The sequence below is a fragment of the Vanessa cardui genome, chromosome 14, assembly GCF_905220365.1.
Source record: "Vanessa cardui chromosome 14, ilVanCard2.1, whole genome shotgun sequence".
Lineage (NCBI taxonomy): Eukaryota > Metazoa > Arthropoda > Insecta > Lepidoptera > Nymphalidae > Vanessa > Vanessa cardui.
Genome location: NC_061136.1, coordinates 5,422,016 through 5,444,066, shown reverse-complemented (window position 1 = coordinate 5,444,066; position 22,051 = coordinate 5,422,016). Strand labels below are relative to the sequence as shown.

Genomic DNA, 22,051 nt, shown 5'->3' with positions numbered 1-22,051 from the left:
AGAAAGGGTGGAAAAAAAATTTGGATCATTAAGTTGAGATATTAGATAATCATTTAAATACATTTTAAATTAAAGCTTCTTATTAAATTGTATGCTCAGTTCGTTCATACTTTGGAGAATGAAGTTAGAATAACTTCAAAGCTCCAGAAAGGGCAGAAGGTCCAGCAGTTCAACATTTAATGCAAATTATAATTCAGTGACCTTATTAATTATCGCCGTCTTGTGATAAGTTTGATTTGTTTATGGTTTTAATGCCTAGGCGGCTAATACGAAGGCCGGAGTGGTAAGAAAAATGCATCATAAATAATTATTACGGATTCAAATCAATTTTTCAAATTATTATTTTGTAGGTATTTTGATAAGAATTACGTAAAGTTTAACCCAAAAATGTAAAATTTGATGATACAAAAGAATTTTTCGGCTTGAACTACTAATAGAAATTTAAATTTTTTTTATTTTACATCGGGTCTAGTGAAGGTAAACCTTAACAAATTCGACGAAACGTAATATTTATATTCAAAAAAATAAGCATTTATTAATGTAAATATTTTTTATAACCACATTCTACAGGGGCAAATTTTATTCGCAGTTTACTTCGATAATATCTGTTTGAGTAGATATTCCGAACGCATAACAGAAAATGAGGATCAAAATATGATCCCAATTCACATTCGAGGCACCAATGAAATGCCTCTGACACGAAAAAACATTTTTATGGTGATATCAAATAGCATCCCATTCAAGCAAGTTATCTTCCAATTTCTCTTTAAAAAATTCCTTGTTGAAATTTTCATTTCACGGCACGGTAGATTACACAAGGAACTGACATAGTCTCGAAAGATTTTTACATAAAATATTCATCAGGACGATGCTGAGTCCCGCTCGCCGCCCTCCCTATATTTTTGTGACATTTTATTTGTTCGAAGTGTTAATATTATGATTATTACACCTATTATGTTTTGCATTTGCTACGGTTGTATTTGATTGTACCATTTCAATTACCGTCATTATGCGTGCTGATGCGACCTACGCTGGTCGGTTTTACTTAAAAATTGTATGGATGTCATTTGTTTAATATAAAATATTATTACTCGTGAAACGTGGAATGGTCGTTGTATATTGCTCAATATTATTTTAATGAAAATGGTTACATTTTATTTTATAGATCAAAATACTACTTTCTTTTTATGTTTATCAACGGGCGTTATTTATGATATTATTCGGTGCTTATTTTGGCATACTATCTGTTGGTATGAAGAAGTTTACTACACTTTTAAATTCAACTTGAATTACTTTTTTAAAATATTTCTTAATATAGATTTTTTTTTATGACCACATACATACCTTTAGATAATAATTAATATAGTCTTGATTTATAATTTTAATTCCATTACATAATTAATACGCTTTTGGTTTTGTGTTTAAGATTTAGTGGTTAATATTAAATATTCTTAAGAAAGTGTTTTAAATTATTAATAATTATTTAAAGAGTGCTTTTATAAAAATAGTAAGTTTTTTAGTAGATAATCTTAACGATTCTACTGTGAAAAGTGTATACAAATTATAGCGCTTTTACGCGAATAAAGGTCTCATCAAGTTGGGGTTCTTTATTCAAATTTAATTTCATTTACTTCAAATAAATTTTATTTTAAATTTAGAATTAATTATGTTCCCCTTTTCATAATTTTATTTGTGAAAGAGGATTTACTTAGGATGTTTAATATTTACTTATCCTTCTATTATCAGGTTGCTCGTGCGTTCGCTTCACATCAACCCATGGCAAGGAAAGAGGAACGTTCAGTAGTCCAGATTATCCTCGTCCATATCCACGAGGCCTCTGCCTCCTATACACATTCCACGCGGAACCACATCAGATTGTTGAACTTGTGTTCACCGATTTTGACATTTACAAGGAACATTTGGAGTAAGTTATTACTACTTTTTTATCTATACTACAAATGGAATTAGTAACGAAACCTATTCACGTGTGTTACATTTTATTTAGGATACTGCTACAAAAAATACATATACATGCACACATGCGTAAATAATAGTTTTTTTTTAAAGTAATGTAACAAAAAAACACACACACAATCACGAACATTTCAGTAAAAAAAAATTTTCAACAACTATAGCGGCTTCTTGTGAGACTATTATTACTAATTAAACATTACATATACGAGTATACTTTTTGCTGGTCGATCTTTTTATATACTCACATAAACATTCAAGTATAATTACGTCTAGTTATTTTCAAAAAAGATTATTTGAAGGAAACATAGTAATAAGTAATTAGACATAATTTGTAATTTTATATTTCGGTATATTTGAGAATAAATTCGTCCGGTTTTCTTTTATAACCATCGTCTTAAAGATAGGTCAATATAAATCAAAGCCCCATTATATTGCCAGCTCGGTTAACCAGTTATTTAGTACCAATAAATAAAAATGAGTATGGTTATAATGGGTATTACAATTTATTAATTTGATTCGTATCTAATTTGTCTATCGTATTTATTTATGTGTGTGTTTAGTTGTAGCTATACATGTGTGCTCAAGGTGCTTTATAGATAAAAATATGGGAGTTAAGGTCGGTGAGTTTCTATCGGTAATTCTAGTTGTGATCGAAAGATGAAAGCTTTGATAAAATATTACTCTAGATATCCGAACAACAGAAGTGCAATTCTCTAAGAATTCACTTCGTTTCTCACTCGTGAAATATTGCCAACTCACCGATATTGACACGCCATTTTGATACTGTATCATATACATTTTATGATTATTACAGTCAATGTCATATAACACATACTGACTTGTCATATAATAATAATAGTGTTCTGTGTTGAGATTCGAGTGTCTTATTTTATTATTAAAGCTAAGACTTATATTTTCACTAGCCCTAGAGAGATGTATATAATTCGGTACAGTTAAGCTGTACAGTACGGTACTTTGGAAATAATTGTGTATGCATGATTTATCTCAGGTCAGATCAGATTTAAGACACAGAGGAATCAAAATCTAATGCGATCAAATTAGAATGTTCACCTGTGCTTAGGAACACACTTGCACATATAGTGAAACTGCATATACATAATTATCACCGTGTGTTGATTTCCAAATAATAAGTAACAAATTTATTAATTGTAAAAAAACTTAATAAGCTGTTTCGGTTTCTCTTAAAACTTTAGATAAAATCTCCATACATTGGTGAAGATGCATGTTGATTTTTAGGCTTCATAAAACTACGTTTGTAATTTTAAGTTGATATTTGATAGAACTCAACTATTCGAAAAACTTTAACCTATTTGAATGTCTTAAACCTTATATAAAAAGTACATTTCCCACTGCTGAGATAAGGCCTCCTCTTCCATTAAGGAGAAGGTTTGGAACATATTCCACCACGCTGTTCCAGTGCGGGTTGGGAATGCACATGTGGCAGAATTTCGATGAAATTCGACACATGCAGGTTTCCTCACGAGGTTTTCCTTCACCGCTGAGCACGAGATGAATTATAAACACAAATTAAGTACATATATATAGTGGTGCTTGCCTGAGTGTGATCCAGTAATCATCGGTTAAGATGCACTCGTTCTAACCACTGGGCTATCTCAGCTCTAGAAAATATAAGGTTTATATTATTATATTAAAATCCAACATATAAATCTCGAAAAAATATTTTTTTCTAGAAAAATAATATTAAATATTCCTATAGACTTAAAATTTCATAAAACTTGTCGCTGTAGATTTAATTTTAAAGCGCTTTAATACCACGTCCTGCCGTCCGAAAGCGCAGCATCAACTTTTTTCCCAAACAAACATCTACACGGGTGAAGCCGCCGCTATAAATATATAACTATGTAGATTTTTTCATTTCCGTGTCAAACCAACCATGTCCTAATTTAATGACTCGGTAAGTCCTTATTTATTTATGTAAGTAGGCAGACTATTTATGATAAGTGGTCACTGTCGACCATAGATATTAGTATTGTATGAAATAGTAACCATTTTACTTGGTGGTAGGGCTTTGTGCAAGCCCGCCTGGATAGGTACCACCCACTCATCAGATATTCTACCGCTAAACAACAGTACACAGTATTGTTGTGTTCCGGTTTGAAGGGTGAGTGAGCCAGTGTAACTATAGGCACAAGGGACATAACATCTTATTTCCCAAGGTTCGTGGCGCATTGACGATGAAAGGAATAGTTAATATTTCTTACAGCGTCATTGTCTATGGGTGATGGTGACCACTTACAATCAAGTGGCCCATATGCTAATAAAAATAATCCTTAAGACGTGTTCCTTGTGCCTCTATTTACGCTGGCTCAATCACTGTTCAAACCACAATATAACAACACACCGTTTTGTTGTTTAGTGGTAGAATTTTTGATGTGTCTCAAAGCCCTATCACTAAGCCTTTATATCAGAAACATGATTTACGAAATGACTTTTACATTTAAAATATTATTTTATTTGAGGCTAAATATTATTTAATATTAAATTTTCCTCTTATACGTCGTTGAATATAAATCACAATGATAAAGAGCATGACAAGATAAGAACTGAAACGATCTCATTAATAGACGAGGCTTTTGTCTCTCTCGGGACTTAAATCCTATCTTATTAAGATATTACAATAAAACAGTTCGTACAGAGTTATCGGCCTAACGGAGCCAAAAGAGAGCATTTAACCTCCATGTACGTTCTCGTATATTTATGCCAAGCAGACTCATTGGTTACTATCTAGCTTATAATGAAAAGCTGGGACAGTAAAATGCAATTGGGGTTTACTTCGAAAAAATTTGGAGTAAGGAGTTTGGAAATTAGCAATGCTTTCCCTTTGCATTGTAATCCGTTGATTCTGCGCTCGAATGAATTCCGATCGTTTTCGTATATCGTGTTCGCACTTGAACTCCCATCATTTGCGAGGAGAGCGAGGAAGTAGAGACATAACACACAAATACACACACACAAAATTATAGTAATTTGAAAAAATAGAATTAAATTTATGAAAACTTTCAATTTTGTCTATTCTATAATTTTGAATTAATTGCTCTGGGAATCGGGATTGAGTTAAATTGGCGCGTAATAAATAGTATATTCATTAACAAAGTCAAAATATTCATTTAATATAGTTACCCCTAATGTTTTATCATAATCAATACTGATAAATCTTCTCTGAGCTTCTTATGAGTGAAACATTTCTGCTTAAATTGTAATGTAACCTGATTCAAGTGATCCAAAAGAATATCAATACCTTTTTTTTTTACGCTGGAAAAACGCTTTACGCGCTTCCCCCACGTGATGGAAAGTGGGGGGGTGCGTGGGACTCCCCGGTTTCCTGAACGCCTAGTGCGCCCAGGTCCACCGGGTTTACCCACTAAAAACCAGCGGTACCCTCTCCGTCTTTCGGTGGGCGCCACGGGATCGCTTACGCATGCCACCGTGACGCCCTGACGGTCGGCCCGCCTATGCGGCCCTCCAATACCTAGAGGGGGTTCCCAGGGTACTGAGACCCCCCTGGTCCCTGCGGCGCCTGTTGAGGCGGGAGGAGAAGGTGCGCATAGCGCCTCTTCTTCCTCCCCGGTCTTCTGCAGCGGCGTCCTCTTCCCGCTCCCGCTCCGCAGCTTCCTTCTGCGACATCACGCTTTCGCAGAAGGAGCGCATCTCCGACCAACACGTCTTGCTCGTCTCACCGAGCATTTCGTTGACGATGCTCGACAGCGAGAGGTCTCCGCCCATAGACGCCGCCAAGGAGTGCCTTTGGGGCCCCCACGCGGCACTCTCACTCAGGGTGTGGTGCGCCGTGGCAGGAGGGTGACACCTCCCGCCGTGCTATTCCGTGCAGGTACTTACCGAAGCATCCGTGCCCGGTAAATACCTGCGTCATCCTGAAGGTGAGCGTGCTCTTCTTCCTCGCGACCCAACGACTCAAGTGGGGACACGGATCGCCTCCACTGTCGCCAAACCCGCCGTGGGTGACCCCAGGTCCTCCTGCCATCGGGCGATCAGGGCTTGCTGGGCTAGAGCCCTGATCCGCCCGACCTCCGCCGACCCTGGACGGTCGCCGCGGTTCCTCGCCTCAACCCGGAACCGGTACACCTCCGCGAGCATCTCTGCCTGGAGCTCCCAGGGCGGATCGCCCGCGAGAAGTGTCGCCGCAGTCCACGACAACGTACGGTACCCTCTGACGCCTCTCACCGCTATGACCCTCTGCGGCTTCCGCAGAAGGGCCCGATTGTCAGCGGTGAGGGCGTCGATCCAGATCGGGGCACCGTACAGCGCCATCGACCTCACTACGCCGGAGTACAGACGCCGGCATAGCGATCCCGGCCCCCCTACATTCGGAAGGAGGCGGAATATCAATACCTTGTCAATATTAGAATGAAACAAAATTGGTAACAAATATATAAAAATTACTAAACAAATTTATATCATAAATTGGAAAATGTACAATGTTCTGATTGACTTACTGCTAAAGCACTATTTAACCATCAACGTAGATATAAGACGTATAGACTTGGCGTTTGAAAGAGATCTTGAAAAAGTACGCATTTTGAAATTGAGATAGATGGACAGTCTTCGAATTCATTTATAGATATATTAAAAGATTTATTTTTATACGTACCAAGACGTACATAAATAAATTCATATTATATAAAACACTAATTATTTATTAACATATACGAATCAAAAATAGTTTTTGTATAAATCTTGACCGCGTGGAATGATAGCAATAATGCTAGCAGCATTTTCTCATTGAATCGCAATTCCTATCCTCTGGGCTAAAAACGAACCAGCCCTCTTGTCACTAGGGACAATAAGGCGAGGTTTTATACTTTCACGTATTAGCCACATCACGCATCATAATTATATTCTACACACCAGTATTAGTACAATTGTTAATTATCGTGTTTCAATTAAAGTACACTACGACGAAATATTTTAGTTTCACAATGGCGATGTTAGCAATAAAATAAAAATCAAAATAAACTTTATTCAAGAGGGCTTTTAAAAGCACTTTTGAATCGTCATTTAACAATTAAGTGAAGCTACCACCGGTTCCGAAAGTAGATTCTACCGAGAAGAACCGGCAAGAAATTCAGTAGTTACTCTTTTTCAACATTTAAAAAAATACAGTCATTTTAGTTAATATAATTATTTAAATTAATATATTAATCCTTATATAACAATGTCTATGGATGTTTGAATTCGAAGTACTGTATATAAGAAACGATAAACATGAAGAATCATCGCATCACAAAACCAAATAACCGATGAACGCTACTGAAACCGGTAAAACGCTCTGTTTACAATTTCAGCACATTTCGTAACCATAAAGCAGACGATGTAAACGGTCGGAGGCAGCTATTGTGAACGCAATAAACTTCATTTGATCATAAAATCTGCCTTCGACGTGTAAAACTGTGTACAGATAAGCTGAATAAACGTGACTGAATAGAAACGCAGTGTTTTAGAATTATATAAACCGAACGTCTGGAATGAGAGCGCATTAACCTTTTATTGTTCAACAGCGTACGATGCAATTTAACGATAGGAATACAAGAACAGCATTGGTGTAAATGCCTTTTGTTTAAAAAAATCTGAAGATCGTAGCTTTGCATGTTTTTTTTTTCTTTGAAGCAATTGAATAAGGATTTCTTTATGAAATACATACGCGACAATCAAATAGGCCACATAGTAGTAAGTTACCAGTCATAGATATTGGTGCTAAATGAAATATTATTAGGTCACTCATTCACAGGTCACCATCCGGTTTGAATGAGTGACCTAATAATATTTTCACAACAAACAATATTTTTGTTTGGCGGTAAAATATTTAATGAGCGGCTGATACCTACCCAGACTGGCATACACTAAACACTATCACCACGTAAATATACTGGCATTTATATTTTTTTGTCTTCTAAACAAATAAAGCACTTGCTACGTTGTTATTGTAAATTAAATTATAGGTATATCTAATAATTGTAAACTACAATTATAATAGGAATCAAAAAGGAAAGTCAATTATCCTGCTGAGTTTTTATCACCAGCTCTGATACATGTTATTTCCGAATCTGTGTTAGATTTTATTAGCCATTGAAAAGAAAATAAATTTGACTTTAAATAAAAAACTAACAATTTATTATTATTAATAGCCTATAAATTTCTCCTCTCCCTTTGAGGAGTAGGTTTGGAGCATATTCCACCAAGCTGCTCCAATGCGGGTTGGTAGATACACTTGTGGCCGAATTTTGTTGAAATTAGGCACATGCAGGTTTGCTCATGATGTTTTCCATCACTGCCGAGTATGAGAAGAATTATACACATAAATTAAGCACATGAAAATTCAGTGGTGCCTGGGTTTGAACCCGCAATCATCTTAAGATGCATGCTTTCTAACCACTGGGCCATCTCGGCACATTTATAAATTACGGTAAAAAATACGATACTATAAATTGCAATTGTATCTCGATTCATTCGTAATATAATACGAATTTCATTTGCAAAGCTCAGAGAGAAATGTTGGGAATTAGAAAATATTTATTATTGTAATCACAAATTGTGACTAAATGGAACACGAAATAGTACATTAGCGTTACTTCGACCATAATTTCAACTAATGATTTCCGGGCCGACTATTAATTATTTAAGCCTATAATGTACCTAAGTGATCAAGAGAAATAGACAAACTATTCGTTTTCATTTTACTGCTACAATGGACAGTTCTTTTAAACAATACTTAAAACTTTTTTTGCTATTTTGGCTACAACCACAACAGCAGCATGTAAATTTCCCACTGCTGGCCTAAGGCCTTCTCTTCCTTTGAGGAGGAGAAACATATTTTTATTATTGTTTTATAATTATTATTCCAGCTATTTATATAAAATTGAAATAAGGAATATGTTCATTCTAAAAACCATGTCGATAAATTTTTGTTTGTGATGTTAGAATAGATTAAAATCTCTTACTGTAATCTGATGGAAACTTAAGTGAGCCTAATGTGATACAGTAAATAATGGTAGCAGGTCGATCAACAAATATTAATGCAATTGCAAGAGTAGATCACATATATGACAAAATTAATTATTCCAATTATAGTGGAATTTCGAAATAGTATCCAGGAGAGTTCTGAGATAACATTCCTCATCAGCTTTTTGCTCCACTGTTGAACATAACAAGTAACATTCGATGGACACCAAAGCGAATTGGAAAAATAAAGGCATTTCAGACAATTTCCTCATACGATAAAGATGATAGGACTACAATTAACTTAGGAGATTCTGAGTTGCCATTGATTGTATCCCACGTGGAAATATAAGTTGTAATTGATTTTATTCACAGAAGTTATTCGTATGATGCGATATTGCAACAACTAAATGGGAAACACTAACGTGCAGGTTTAGCCTTATTGTGCCACATTTTAAGGCGATACATTGAAATCGAATCGATTAATAACATAGTATTAGCCCAGATAAAATATTTATCAAGCTAGGTATGGAGTGTTGTACTAAGCACTAGATTGTTTTTATATTTAATCAGAAGTGTTAGTTAAGTAAAGGCAGCTTCGTCTTACGCCGAAGCCGTAATGCGTAATATGAACGGGTGCTACTTATGCGTTGCTCGTGTTAAAGAGAACAGCAAATTCCACGCTAGATAACGCTTGACTTTAAGTTGATAGTCTTAGACACATTCAGATTACTGTGAAACATACTCTATTGCTAGAACATAATGTACGAACGTCCTAAAACATAAATGGTAATAAGTATGACAAAGAATTATATACTAAATTTTCAGTAAAACGTATTCTAATAATATTTGTTCTGATAGAATTTAAGTTTCGTAAAATATTATAAAATCGTTAATCATAATTAAACTTGTTATTTCAATTTAATTATGACTTATTATGTTTTGCTTTCTCCGTATAAAGAAGTGATCTTTCATTTCAGAAATACAGCCGATTTAAGGAATTTTATGTTGCGATTGCTATCTTATAAAGTTCAAAATATATTAAATTTCTTGGATTTTATTAAACATTTAGGAAATGCAAATTGTGCAAAATATTATAATGTATTTTATTTTTAAATTAACTTCCACTTAAAAGAATTAACAACGCGTCGGTTTACGGGCGCCTAGCGGTTCAAATGGGGTAGGTTAGGTTAGGTTATATTATATTTATGTTATGTTATATAGCGATTGCACCAACTAAGTTAATTAAAATTTATTATGCAAATACGAACATTAGTATTTTCATCAATTGAGATTTTACTACTTTGCTTAAAAATACTTTTTTTAGTCACAAATATGCTTAACTTAATAATAATAATATACAAAACTGAAGTTGCTGTTAAATTACCCGAGACAATTTAGCCCCACAAAGACTTCTTAGGTACATAACTTTCATACTATTCTATCTAGCTGTCTTTCATCTACAAGCGCTGCGTGCAACTAGGTTAGACTTTAATATACTGACAAAAAGCCTAACAAAAGCTAGACAGGCCGGACACGTAAATATTTGCCCGGACACGACCGTAAAGTGTCGTACATTCGAGCGTTTTCTCGAGCGTTTGCACGCGCCCTCTAGAATATATACGGGTAATACTACATGGCGAATATTGTACAAAAAGAACAATTACATACTCATCCAAAAATAGAGAATATATAATATATGACCATTAAATATTATTATTAAGTCTTTCATAAGTAAAGTGTTTAGTGGATGATGATGAGCTGAGATGGCCCAGTGGTTAGAACGCGTAAATATATATATACATATACATATACATATATATGTATATATATATATATATATATATATATATTTATATATATATATATATATATATGTGTGTGTGTGTGCTTAATCTGTGATTATAATTCATCTCGTGCTCGTGAAGGAAAAACCCGCATTGGAACAGCGTGGTGGAATATGTTCCAAACCCTCTCCTTAATGGAAGAGGAGCTTATCCCAGCAGTTTGAAATTTACAGGCTGTTACTTAGTGGATGATGACGATGATGATGACCTTCTTTTGTTTGGACATTAACGACTTCTATTACGGGAGAGAATTAGAACACATTTCGAAATTTAAAAAAAGATATAAATTTCTATATGCAATCTATATCTCACTACTTTACGTATTCAATATTCTTTTATTGCCAAAATACCGAACTATACCAAAGCGACCGTCGGCAAGTTTCGAAACTGTCGATTTGAGCTAACATGAAAGAACTCTACACTTCACTTGTTCGCGCAGGTGTGTTCGACCCCAATGCGTTTCTGTGCATTAAAGTAAAAATAGCCTCGCAAAGTTCCAGTCTTGTTTATATTATTTATCATTTTCCCGCACATATTGCCTATAAAGACTTCGAAGATTGCTTAAAGGAGATAGAACGTCTACTAAAGGAAATTATGTTCTACGTTTCTACGCACATACTTGGCTTAAATACCCACGTAATACAATTTTTATCACATATTTTCAAATTCGAATTCATTTTTCCATTTCATGCGGTTTTCACTAATAGACTGGGAGCGATTCATGAGAAAGGTTTATGTATATAATTTATTAAGTTTTTTTTTGTAAATAACTTGAAATAGAACGTCAACTAAAACATTTAAACATGTCGGAAAAAAGCAACAAAAACTATACATACGAGTAAAAGGTAAAAATATTTTAAAAATCTTATTTCCCCTCCCCCATGCGAAGCCGGGACGGGCCACTAGTGTTTTCATAATATGAGAGCTTAATATCGGTTCGGTATTAACAATATCACTACATAAACACAAGAACCTAAGTACAATGATAAATAAGAAAATTATAGTCAATTTGTTTTTATACTTAATTTCCTGTACAAACATACCTTTCAAAGCTCCTCCGCTTTCCTCACGGGATGTTGCGAACAGATTTCTCATGAATATTATAACTGATATGAAATATTTAAATGTTGCCGAAACATCGTGTAGGTACCTACTCTTAGTTTAACGTAATTCCTTCATACAATACCCATTGGGACATTCGATAATATTGACAATAATTTAATCTATGTCGAAATTATTATGTATTTAAAATTCATTGTTTTTTTTTTTTTGTTAACGGGCAGATACAGAAAAACCAACGATGCATTGCATATTACGTATAAACAAGCGCAGCAACCACATCAAAGATATTTATTGGAAATAAGTTTTTTTATGCGGTTTACACTAAAGTAGTTCAAAAAAATATTATAAAAATATTAAAAGGTAAAAAAGCTGTAAAAAATACGTTAAAATAAAACGCTCCTGTTTATCGTTTTACGAAATCGTTTCTTTGAAATACGTCCCATATATCATCGCGTTGCGGTGACATTCTAGGACTAATCGAGCGGCACTAACAAACGGTAGAATATACAAAAGGTATACCATTCTATTCAACTTATTTATACTTAATAAAAATAAACAACGGGTTACATTTATATTTTTCTCCGTATTCTTTATAAAATGCAATATATTATTTGCATTTCTAAGACTTTAAGTCTAAATGGTGCATATTAATTTCGACCGTATTGGCTATACATGCGTAATTTGAATTAAGAACAAGATATGTACTGGACAAGTTTGTGCTCAAACATAGGTACAAAGGGAGGACATTCAAACAAGGCAAGATCGTACGTGCTTTCAAGAATACGAGGAAATCAAAATGAAATATTATTAGAAGGATCTTTACAAAGTCATCAGGCATTCTAAATTTAAATCTTGATTGAACATTTCTGGAAGCATATCACCCTAGTACCAAAAACCGAAATCAAGCAGAAAAATGCAAAAATGTATTTAATTCTGTTAGTTACCAGTATCGTTTATGCGGAAATCTTTAAGCTACTTTTATGCAAATTATTTTTATCTTTGCGTATAAATAAATATATGTGTATATATACGAGAATGTTACAGAGAAAATGATAAATTCGTCGGAGATAAATTTTAAGAAAAACTTATTACTCAGTGTAAAAATTCTCGCTACATGAATAAGAGGAAAAAAAAGTTTCTTTCGAATCGCCTAATTCAGCTTAATTTTTCTTAGCAGTTAACAAAAAATACAAAACGCAGTCGTCCTAATTGGACTACGACGTTTTAAATAGCAGGGAACGTTAAAACCAGTTTGTTTTTTTTTTATTCGCCTTGTTTTAAAAACGGTGACGACTTCGTAACGACACAAAATAAAACATTTTAGACAGTTTAAGTCCACTAACGCTATCGTAAATTTCATCGCAATAAAAAACAGAAGGTAGTTTTGCGTTCCGAAAACCACCAGCTACAGAGTTTATGAAAGAAAATAAATTTTGTTAACATATTATTGGTAGTTTAGCTTTTGTTTTAAAAACAAATCTAAAGAATGAGTTTGTAAATTTGATTTTAAATCGAATTATCAAAAAAAATAATTTAGTATTAACAGTGTATTAATTGAATAGTGGTTTTGCCTCTTTACGCGCACATTATCACTTCCTTTGCGTGTGCACTCGCTCGTTTTGCCTACTCGTAAACCTTACCACGCACGTTTTCGTGTAGACATGCAGACTTTTGCTTTGCTCAGTCAAACTTTTTCATTCCACTGAAATGCATACACGTCAATCTCTTGATAAGTTATTGTCAATATTTAATACTATCACGACAAGAGACTTTTCATAAATTAAAAATTTATAGTTTTTTTGTTTTCGTTTCGTTATATGTTGATTTTAAAGAGTAATAATACGTTGACTCTTTAAAATAAATTTGTAAATATACATGCGTTTAGTTAAATATTGCTGTGTTCCTTCAGCTGTACACAAAAAAAAAAACATTCAAATACAACGTTGCCGCATAATATGTACAATAAGAAAAAACAAATTAATTCTTAGTATTGTCTTATAGTGTAGCAGGTAAGGTGTTGTATACTCGTAGTTAACAGTGAATCGTCATTGTAGTTTGTTGTATCTTAAAGCAAAAGATTTAATGTTATTATTGAATGTTTATCATAGTCGTTATACTATGATATATTTATAATTTTAGTGAGACTATCTACTTGGTTAGTGGAGATGTTTTGATGTCATCTGTTATGACGCTGTCTCACCTAATCTTCGTACACATTTAATATTACCTGAGGCCGCTTTGTTGCTTGACGTAACAAGTGAGTTGAGTTACCTATTTGAAATTGGTTGGCATCAAAATGCGTAGTCGAGCAAATTAATGTATATAATTTAATGTCGCGATGATTAATGCTATCATTTTATTCGAAGACTTTCTTATGATAAATGTCGATGCTCATTGTAGGATCTAATTAATAAGATGAAGTTGGTCCTGTAAAGTTATCTCTTGTAATTAGTCTGTTTGGCCTGAGTAATAAGTATGAGCCTGTAAATTTCCCACTGCTGGGATAAGGCCGCCTCTTCCATTAAGGAGAGGGTTTGGAACATATTCTAACACGCTGTTCCAATGCGGGTTGGTGGAATGCACATGTGGCAGAGTTTCGATGAAATTAGACCCGTGCAGGTTTCCTCACGATGTTTTCCTTCACCGCCGAGCATGAGATGAATTATAAACACAAATTAAGCACATATACATAGTGGTGCTTGCCTGGGTTTGAACCCGCAATCATTCGTTAAGATGCACGCGTTCTAACCGCTGGGCCATCTCAGCTTAGCCTGAGTAATAATATAAGTGTAAAAGTGAATTACTTTGTCCGTTATAGTTTAACGTCATAATTACTCAACCCATTATGATGATATTTTATATACGATTCATATATGGGGCGAATCAGTCTGAAACTAGTTTATAATGTAAAGTTAATTACTTTGGAAAATGTTGAGTAACCCATTAATAAATGTAAACCACAGTATATTGATTATTTGGTCGCAACCACTGTAAATGTAATTGCCGAAGGGAACTTATACGAACGCAATATTTTGCCGTGACCTGTTAAAACGTTAATGTTAAAAGCTTAACTAGTATACGTATATCGATATCAAAAATCAAAACTCTTATATTGTTGATTAGTTTACACCTGTGGTTTTGTTTTAGGCTGTTAGTTGTCAAGTATTAGGCGAAAAAGAAGCCTATGTCCTTCCCTGGCATTCAAGTTTGCTTCACACCAAATTTCATATAATTCGATGAATGAGCGACAGCCAGACACACACAGACAGAGTTGCTTACACATTTATAATATTAGTAAAGATTATCTATTTTTATCGTAATGTAAAAATGTAACCGTATTATTTAATAATAAAACTTTGAAATCTAAGCTGTCGTAATAGAATGAAATTGAGTCAGCGTTAATATGAAATATATTTGAAGGGTTAGAGTGAAAAGGTGAAGCATAAAAAAGCCGTTGACATAAATACCGGTCTGGGGCGAGAAGCCAAGAAAATAAGCCAATGAATATTAAGGCTTATTTACATTACCATATTAAAAAGATGTACACGGTGATCATATACTACATTAGTAACATACATTTAATTTTGATCATAAATCTAAATTGAAGTAAAAATTAAAGAATTGTTACTAATATGCCTAACAATTAATATTACACTACAAAATTAAAAAGTATGTTTTCTATTACACTGCTTGGTTGCTACTTAACGTTGGCTGTTTTAGGTTAAAATATGGGACAAGTTCTCGGCATTAGAAAATAGAAATTTTAACATTAAAAATTGTGCTTTTAATTTTCGAATGAATATTTAAAAATATAACTATTACATAATGTAAGTTTATGCAAGTAATATTTTATATAACAAAATAAACCCTATCTTGTTGTATAAAAACACTTTTAAAAACAACTTACATTAAGGCATACGTATACATTTTTAATTAAATGTGTTTTATTTATTCTTAATATTTAAATTATTTTAAAATGAAAAGTTTTGATTGAAACGGCTTTTATTTCAATTGTCAATGAAAAATATTATTTCATATGTATGTTACTTATTTATAATACGATTCTTTATAATGTAAAGTTACTATCGTTATAAATAATTGTTATTTAGAACTTGAATAACCACAGAGAACATTTCATATAGAAATATGTATACGATTAAATTATACACATTCCTCTATGCTCTTTATCATCGATAGAAGAAAGAGAGTAATATAATAATGATATTTATATCTTATGCAATATAATTAAAAAAGCCCTATAAACTAAGATTAACACAAACTGGCTTTATTAGTAACATTCACGCAATGGATATAATATCAAGCATTTAAAAGGTAGAGTGTTTCTGAAAAACATTTTTCCTATCTCATTGGAAAATGAATGGGAACAATAAATCCTTGGCGTGACAGATATAGATGACAGTGTAATTACGCGATCCACCAGGCATTCTAATTGAAACTAAGCTCCGGTGGATATAACGATATTTTTGCTGACCACGATTTAAGTTAATTAGCATTCATCGAGTGCCTCCAGTTTTTCATACGATATGCGATTCTTTTATTTCATTTCGTACTTATTATATATTTTCACGAAACAAACAAATAGAATGGTACATATCCATGTTGGTTATAGCAAAAAGTAATATGTAAATGTCCTTCACTAAGTACAAGTTTCCAAATTCGAAATTCAAATTTATTTACAAAAAATAGAATCATTACTTTTTTTTGAGTGTCAAAATTGTACCACAGGTTCAAAAAGAAACAACTCTGACATGAGAAGAATCTGTGAGAGTTCAGCAATGATAGATTCAACAAAGTCTTATTCGCATTTCTCGAAATATTTTAAAGAAATCACAATTTTAATCGTTGATTCTTAATACATCCTAGTCGATCGCAGGCAAAACCATGCGTTTTTTCAACACCCTTTTACTAATTTTGAAGCCTATGTCAGGCTTTGTTTTGATTTTATGTCATTGTTAGCTGATGACGTCAGATCGCATAATTTGCATTTTGATTTTTTTATATGGGCTGAGCGCCGCTCTGTATAAGGCCAATAAATTTTAACGCTCTCTAAAGTTAATTTGTTGTTAAATATATATAAATCACAACAATTTAATATATTTAATATTTCAATCAAGACTCCCCTTTTTTTCTGCACATCTACGGCTAGAGCTCTTGCAGATGAGACCATAACAGATACGAATAGCATTTGTCCCATAATCACTGGGACAAAAAAATATATATTTAATTTGACTTGGTTTTACAGCTTAATATACTACGCTGCTAATGCAACTTGATATACACATGTGAATATTTAATAATAATAATATGTTAACATATTTTATATTAAGGAGCGAAATGGCGCTGAAGTGCCACTGTCAACATCAGTTCTGTGATTTTTTTAAAATTAAATACAAAGCAAGAAGTTGAAGTAAAATAAACAGTATCAAATGTACGAAAGTGCTCCAAGAACACGCATGTGAATATTTATTTACCTTTTATTGGAACTAGATGAATTATAAACAAAAATTAGACGACTGAAACGAGTCTTTGATACTTGCTCGAATTAAAATCCTCAATCTTCGATTCAAGTAAAAGTGTTTTAGCAATTGGATCACCTCGTTGCATAACTAAGTTCTTTATTAAAATTAAAACACTACAAAGTATGAAACAATGATAATATTGCTTATGGCATCCCTGTCTAGATGAATTTCTAAACGAATATTTTTCGAAATGGTACATCCACTTCGAAAAATATTTCATACAGATAATATATCCCTGTCATACTTCTATGTTACATACAGGCCAACGTGATAAGAATATCAATGTATAAAACACGACGTAGACGGTTTTGATAAACATATTATATGAACTTTAAATATAAACGAAAACACGTTGAATTTAGTCTACAAAATAGACACGTCGACAGTTTGATTAGAGTATACACGACTGTCTAATCAACACAACTTCCGAATAGAGCAATCAAAAATTCGGCTTTTATAAAAAAATACATAAAAACATCGATATTGTTGAATACGAATAGCAGCATTCAAATTGGTGGAGATTACAAATCGACAAGCAAAAAAAAAAAACTAGCTTGTATGTATCTCTAATGAACGTGTTTTGGTACAATTTCGTATATATGTGCGATGTACGTAATATTTATTCCATTGAACTCGCTTCCAGTATAGGGTACACAATTGTGTTTATCATCAAAACGAATGATAGTTTATTTAAACAAAATCGATTCAAATATTTTATTGATAAGACGATTCACGACAAAATTCACGCAAATAAAAAATGGGACGAGACTGCGAAGCACACGTGAAACACACATTATATGTGCTATTGGAGAGGCCAGGGTGTCCAGCAGGGGACAAAAAATGCCGTTGATGACGATGATGATGATGATAAGACTATTACCTATTAAAAACCTTTCTCGTATGACGTTGCATCTTCTAGCACAAGCTTTGGTACATTGTTAATAATTATTTCAGTTAGGCTTTAAAACCATCACCATATTAGTACAGATTCTAGATTTCTATTTACAAATCTATACGTAATTAAAACAGGTATAGATATCCTATTTGTAATATAAATACTTTTATTAAAAACTGTTAATAATTATTATTTATGGAATATTTATAAGTAATTAAAGAATACGGATACGAAAATAGCTTCAAATAATATCGGTGTCGTAAAAGTTAAGTACAAAAAATTCTCTATCGATATTAATTATCTGAACAAAAAACTTTTATAATTTATTTATGTATTGATAAATAATTACGCAAATTAATATTACATAGGAAATCTGTATTTAGTTAAGTAGATAGCCAGATAATATTAAACAAGACAAAACGAATAGACGATACATTAATGTACATATATTGTACACTAATGTCGGAGCTATATACGCTTGTTCGCTGAGTTACAACTACAAATCCAGAATACCCGTGTTTATAATATTAACATTAATTTAATGTACAGATTTCGTATCACAATTTAATTAATATAATATATCTGTTTTATCTATAGCAATGTTATAAATGCGTAATTCTGTTTGTCTGATTCGTTTTCACGCCTAAGCTACTGAATCAAATTTCATGAATTTTGCTAGAATACAAGCTTGAACCCAAACCTTTTTACCTAGCGCCTACTCTCCGGTTTGAATCTTAAGTCACAAAATAATTCGCTGACGAAAACTAGTAGTTCCATATATTTTAAATATAAATTAGGATCTTTAACATATTATTATTGCGTATTTTGTTAAAAAACCAACTATAATTTAAATCAACTATTATTATAACTTATTTAATTATGACAATGATATATGGAGAGAGAGCATTCAAATCGGGCGTAAAAACAGGTTCATTTTTTATTCAATCTCTCTTATAATCCTCTTAGTAGGACTATCAAACCCGGCCGGACAGAGTACCAGCGCGCTCTTCGGGAGTGTATACTTTTCAGAATTTTTGGCAGAGATTTTTTTTGTGGCCCAATGCTTAGTATGATTCGACTGCCTGTGGACTAACAGCTTTAGACAAATAATTCATGTAAGATATCAGCAAAAATAATAAAAAAGTAAACTTTAATTAAAGATAAATTTAATAAAAACTAAACTGTATTTAAAATTTAATTTTATAAGTACCGAGCTGTCTAGATATTTCTTGCATTGTTATTTTAGTATTATTCGTCCTTAGTATTATGTTAAAGACAGGGTTTTTAGTAAAAATATTAGTACTCTGCGGAGAAACAAAGTAAAACGTATCTACCTTTTTAATTACTTAACGTAGACTATAGTGATGTTATACTGGCTATCACAGGTCTGTGACGTCACATCTTATCTGATACAAAGTCCGAACGTCTGAACGTGTAGCTTCCAAACATGGAGCATGGCACGGGTACATACTTCGGATGCGATATGTGAAAACCGAATTCATGTCATGGACGGCCTACGTGATTTACGGTCTAGAAATCCCTCATAACTTTGTTCCCCAGTTTCATAAACTATAAACTATAACAGTGGCAATTTTGATCAGATTCTTAACCAAATTTGACTTTTGTTTGTAACTGGTCCATTTTTCGAGCACCGTCAAAGACAAAACGTTCGAAAGAGTTCTCATTTTGTTTTTAGTTCGAAATGCTCTCTGACGATTGGATAGTCGACTTTCGAACTCAATTCGTCCTTTCAAACGTCAAATATTCATTTCCATACACGATTCAGTACGTTATCTCTCAAAGTTTCGAAGTTGATTTTATTACTCTCTCTGATAAACTCTAAGATGGCCTTGTTTTCCAACACGTTGTTTTGAACAAAAGCTTAATCGTTGTGAGACGAGTTTCGAAGTCTAAGATGTTTCGTTCTGACTTATTTCGAAATTCATCGTCTGAAACCGATGGAATATTAAACGAGATCATATGAAACTCGATATACCTAACGGGAACTCTTAGATACAATCAATCTTATTAAGGAATGTCACGCAATTCCCAATACGCGTCTTAATTGATTGATTCCATTTAACGCAAACATTAAACTAGAGGAAGCTTAAATAATACCTACAGATAGTCTATGTACGTAATATGTTCTTAATATGAGAAGAGTCGAGATGGCCCAGTGGTTAGAACGCGTGCATCTAAACCGATGATTGCGGGTTCAAACCCAGGCAAGCACCGCTGATTCATGTGCTTAATTTGTCTTTATAATTCATCTCGTGCTCTGCGATGATGGAAAACATCGTGAGGAAACCTGCATGTGACAAATTTCATAGAAATTCTGCCACATGTGTATTCCACAAAGCCGCATTGGAACAGCGTGGTGGAATGTTCCAAACCTTCTCCTCAAAGGGAGAGGAGGCCTTTAGCCCAGCTGTGGGAATTTACAGGCTGTTGTTGTATGAGAAATAACAGAACAGTTTTGTAATTGTAAAATTTTCTTAGAATACCGTCGGAAAATACGATGCACTAATTTTTAAATCCAGAATAGGTATTCACAGTGTCGCAATACGCTTTTACCGGCAAATTATTGTCGGACGAGAGGACTCGAGCGCCTTGTCGAGGTTTCACTGCTTTTATTTCTCACCCCGATGTGCTTCGGATTGTTTCGAAAAAGTTTTCGTTTTCTGTAGTTAATTTAATGATTCCAAAATTGCGGTTCCGACTCTCGTGTTCACTGGTATTTGTGCATAACATTCTTTGTTCTTTGTTGTTGTAATTTTTTAATTTTAATTAATGTAGGATTTCACATCCCTTGCAATACTTCATGCAAGTTTGAAATTATTGATAGTACTTACTGATACTATGAGGTTGTCAACTTCTTACTTGAATACTTTTTGTATATTTTAATAAAAATATATAACCACATTACATGTATATTACATATATTTAAATCTTGTTAGAATAACAATAATCTTGGGTATTTCATTTGTCTAATTTTTTATTTCAATTTCATATTGTTTTTCGAATATGAAATTCTAATAGTTTTGAAGCATATGCTCATAAAACACACGTAGACTATATTTGCTCACCGAATGAATGTATTAAAAACAATACGATAAATTTCGAATATTTCAAAAATAGAACGTAAATTTCGACAACGTTTCCAAATAGGATCGAGAGAAGTCGACGCTGTTTTTCATTTTTATAAAACTAACCACGTATAGATTCCAGAATAGGTGTTCGAAGTTTGAAAACGAGCTTGTTCGTACAAATTATAGTCGGACGAGAGGTTTCTGGTGCTTTGTCGATGTTCAACTACTTTTATTGCACACCACGATATCTGTATTTCGAATTGTTAAAAAGAATTCGTTGTTTGCAGTTAGAATATACGGCTGCTTGGTTACATGATATATATATTTTTTGTAAATTTTCCGTTCTGATTTTGTATGGTTTTTTGATGCAAATATAAATGTGCCACGAGAAATATAGAAATCTATATTTAAATATTATAACGTCTATCTTTAATCGTATTTATATAAAAATAAATATTTATACCTGTGTATGAATATGTAATAGAATTTCTCGTAAACGATTGGATCGATTTTTTTTGAATTTTTTGGTGTTTATTGAGTAAATCTCTAGGTAATGTAGATTAGATTAGACGCTGCGTTCGAATTGTTTATTTTTTATTAAATATTTCCTGGTAATATAGATATTACTTAATAGTATATAATTATACT

The 22,051-nt window shown here is 33.1% G+C and overlaps 1 protein-coding gene across 1 annotated transcript in view; it reads left to right on the top strand.

The window, feature by feature from the left end:
* The window catches only part of LOC124535455 (suppressor of lurcher protein 1-like), an 82,047-nt gene that overhangs the window by 42,352 nt on the left and 17,644 nt on the right, over positions 1–22,051 (top strand). Inside the window, exon 4 of the mRNA XM_047111678.1 lies at positions 1,747–1,924. Within this exon, the coding sequence (XP_046967634.1) occupies positions 1,747–1,924 (178 nt within the window). The remainder of the gene's footprint in view (positions 1–1,746; positions 1,925–22,051) is intronic.